At 37.7% G+C, this 2,887-nt stretch overlaps 1 protein-coding gene across 1 annotated transcript; it reads left to right on the top strand.

Annotated features, from left to right (window-relative positions):
• Positions 1-350: 350 nt before the first annotated feature.
• On the top strand, positions 351-1,540 carry LOC115800076 (trace amine-associated receptor 13c-like). Its single transcript, XM_030757330.1, has 2 exons — positions 351-526; positions 727-1,540. The coding sequence occupies exons 1-2, from the start codon at positions 351-353 to the stop codon at positions 1,538-1,540; spliced, it is 990 nt and encodes a 329-aa protein (XP_030613190.1).
• Positions 1,541-2,887: the final 1,347 nt, after the last annotated feature.

Consider the following 2,887-nt stretch of genomic DNA (forward strand, 5'->3'; position numbering starts at 1 on the left):
AGAACACCCATCCAAGAAATACAAACACAGAGACAAACACAAAAAGGGGGGACAGGTGTCTGAGGTCATGCAGCCGTTTTACCGGAGCTACCTTTAGCAGGAAAACAGAAAGAGATACACTGGGATTGGTAGGTTAAAAAAAAATCATCTCGCACTGTGTTCATTATAAATACCTTACAAGGTTCCAAAAAAACACGAGTCCCAGATTAATTAATGAGTGTGACAGGCTGTGTTGAGAAATAGAGGAAGGTCATCATGTTGCAGACTGAAAAAGGTTGCTGGGAGGGAGGATATAAATCAGCTTTATGAGAAACTGTTCTGATCAGAGCTGCAGGAACTGCAGCTGCCTGATGATGGAGATACAGAAAGGAGCTGAGCTCTGTTTTCCACAACTCCTCAACAGTTCCTGCAGGAAGCCGACATTTCACTGGTCCAAAGCTGTGCTCCTGAACATTGTGCTGTCCTTCATCTCTCTGATCACTGCTGCTCTCAACCTGCTGGTCATCATCTCAGTCTCCCACTTCAGGCAGAGATTAACTTTTCAACTGAAACTATAGTTTGAGTTTTTGATATGTGAAAACTTCAACTTACATAATTTGATTTAGTGATGGAAGAATAAGTGTGTTCATTTGGTTAGAGTAAATTGTGCTTAAATCATGGAACATTTTCACTGAAAATGTTTTCAAATAATTATTGTGTAAAACATTATTTTCTGTCTCCCTGCAGGCAGCTTCATACACCCAGTAACATCCTCCTCCTCTCTCTGGCTGTCTCAGACTTTCTTGTGGGTCTCCTCTTGATACCATTAGAAATCATTCGAAACACAGCCTGCTGGGTACTTGGTGATTTTATGTGTTCTATTTATTATAATCTGGTTGCAAGTGTTTTCTGTGCTTCAATAGGGAACATAGTTCTCATATCAGTTGACCGCTATGTGGCTATTTGTGACCCTCTGCATTACCCCACCAGAATCACTGTGGTGAGAGTAAAAATCAGTGTTTGTCTGTGTTGGTTTTGTTCAACCTTCGCCAGCAGTCTTTATACAAAGGACATGCTGATTGAACCAGGCAGGTATAATTCCTGCTATGGAGAGTGCATGTTTTTCACCAGTGATACTGCAGGGATTGTCGACCTTGTTTTAACATTTATTGTTCCAGTTTCTGTCATCATAGTTCTGTATATGAGAGTGTTTGTGGTGGCTGTGTCTCAGGCTCGTGCCATGCGCTCTCATGTTACAGCTGTCACACTTCAGCGTTCACTGAATCAAACAAACAGATCTGAGCTGAAAGCAGCCAGGACTCTTGGGGTTCTTGTAGTTGTTTATCTGGCAAGTTTCTGTCCATATTACTGCTACTCTCTGGTTGAAGGAAATGTGGTTAATTATTCATCTCTATATTTTCTCACCATGCTCTTTTATTTTAACTCTTGTTTAAACCCTTTGATCTATGCCCTGTTTTACCCCTGGTTCAGAAATGCTGTTAAACTTATCATCACTCTGCAGATATTCAAATACGACACAAGTGAAGCAAACATACTGTAAAAAGACTACAAAACCTACTCCAGTAAAACTTTAAATCAGTAAATTACCCTCATTTTTTTTAAGCTTATCCAAACTTGGCTCAGTGTAATTAAAGAATGTCTGTCTTCATGTTTGTCTACTGTTTTAATGCTGTTCTATTCATTTCATGCATCATTTTTACAGCCCTGCATCACATAATGATACAAAGAGACATCAGAGCCCCACAGTGACAGTTCCTGCACAACACAGCAAGTTTTTTATATGCACATGTAAAGGTCTTCCAAAAGTATGTTAATGTTAGAGGGAAGTGATTGTTTTTGCAATTTTAGAGATGGAGTATAAATGGGTTCAAACTTTGATTTATTACTTTATAGTTTCTATGCAAATAAAAATAAAATAAAAAACTAATGAAAAAAAACAGCTGTGCAAACAACAGTTAGGAGTGTGGCTGTTTCTCTATATGAGCCCATTACGGTCACTGTACCATCAGTTGCAAAGCCAACAAACCAAATGCATAACATCTTCAGGGACACCCTCATTGCAAGGTTTTCTAACTGTGAGACAGCAGAACCAGCGTCTGAAACTGTGTGGATAAATCCTGCACTTCACTGAAGTCTCACTTCTCACCACCACAGAGTCCCCAGCAATCTGTATCAGAAGAGTTCTCCTTTGTTTTCAGAGAGAAACCTGTGTAAAACCTTCACTTCTACCATATTTTGTTAGTAGATTAGTTATTCCTTCATTTTTTAGTTAACAGAAACTAAGATATAACAGAAAGCAATAATGACTGAATTTATTTAAAATATTCTTTGACTATTTTTTACTCCAATTACTGCCTTACAACATGGTGTTCATAATGAAAATATTTCTATCAAGCAGAACGGCTGTAAAGGTGTGTCAAATTCAAAGAGAGGTGCAGTACAGGACAGTATCGCCATGTTGTTTCTACTTCCAGCCCCTGGAAGTCTCCCTGTTTGCTGGTGCAAAGTGTGCTATACTTTTCTTTTGATTTCAGGAAAGCAACTACTATCCACAAACAAGATTATTTATCTCTCACTCATCTGGAAGGCTGCAGAGACCAAAAAAGAAAAGAAAAATTAATGCATTACACATTATTACTAAACGACTGCAGTATGTTACTTAATTACTCACTGACGCACATAATTCATTAGTTCTAGATAAGAGATAAGATAAGATAAGATAGTGTTTATTTGTCACATGCACAGTTATACACAGTACAATGCACAGTGAAATGTATTTTGTACCTGCAACCATATATACACACACATATAAATAAGAAGAATAAAAATTAAAAAAAAGTAATTCACACTATACACTATACACTATACTCTATATACTATACACTAT

The sequence above is a fragment of the Archocentrus centrarchus genome, chromosome 21 (assembly GCF_007364275.1).
Source record: "Archocentrus centrarchus isolate MPI-CPG fArcCen1 chromosome 21, fArcCen1, whole genome shotgun sequence".
Lineage (NCBI taxonomy): Eukaryota > Metazoa > Chordata > Actinopteri > Cichliformes > Cichlidae > Archocentrus > Archocentrus centrarchus.

Coding starts and splice junctions, on each gene's coding strand:
- LOC115800076 (XM_030757330.1), top strand. CDS start 351: ATGATGGAGATACAGAAAGGAGCTGAGCTCTGTTTTCCACAACTCCTC. Junction 527..726: donor ATCTCAGTCTCCCACTTCAG/GCAGAGATTAAC, acceptor GTCTCCCTGCAG/GCAGCTTCATACACCCAGTA.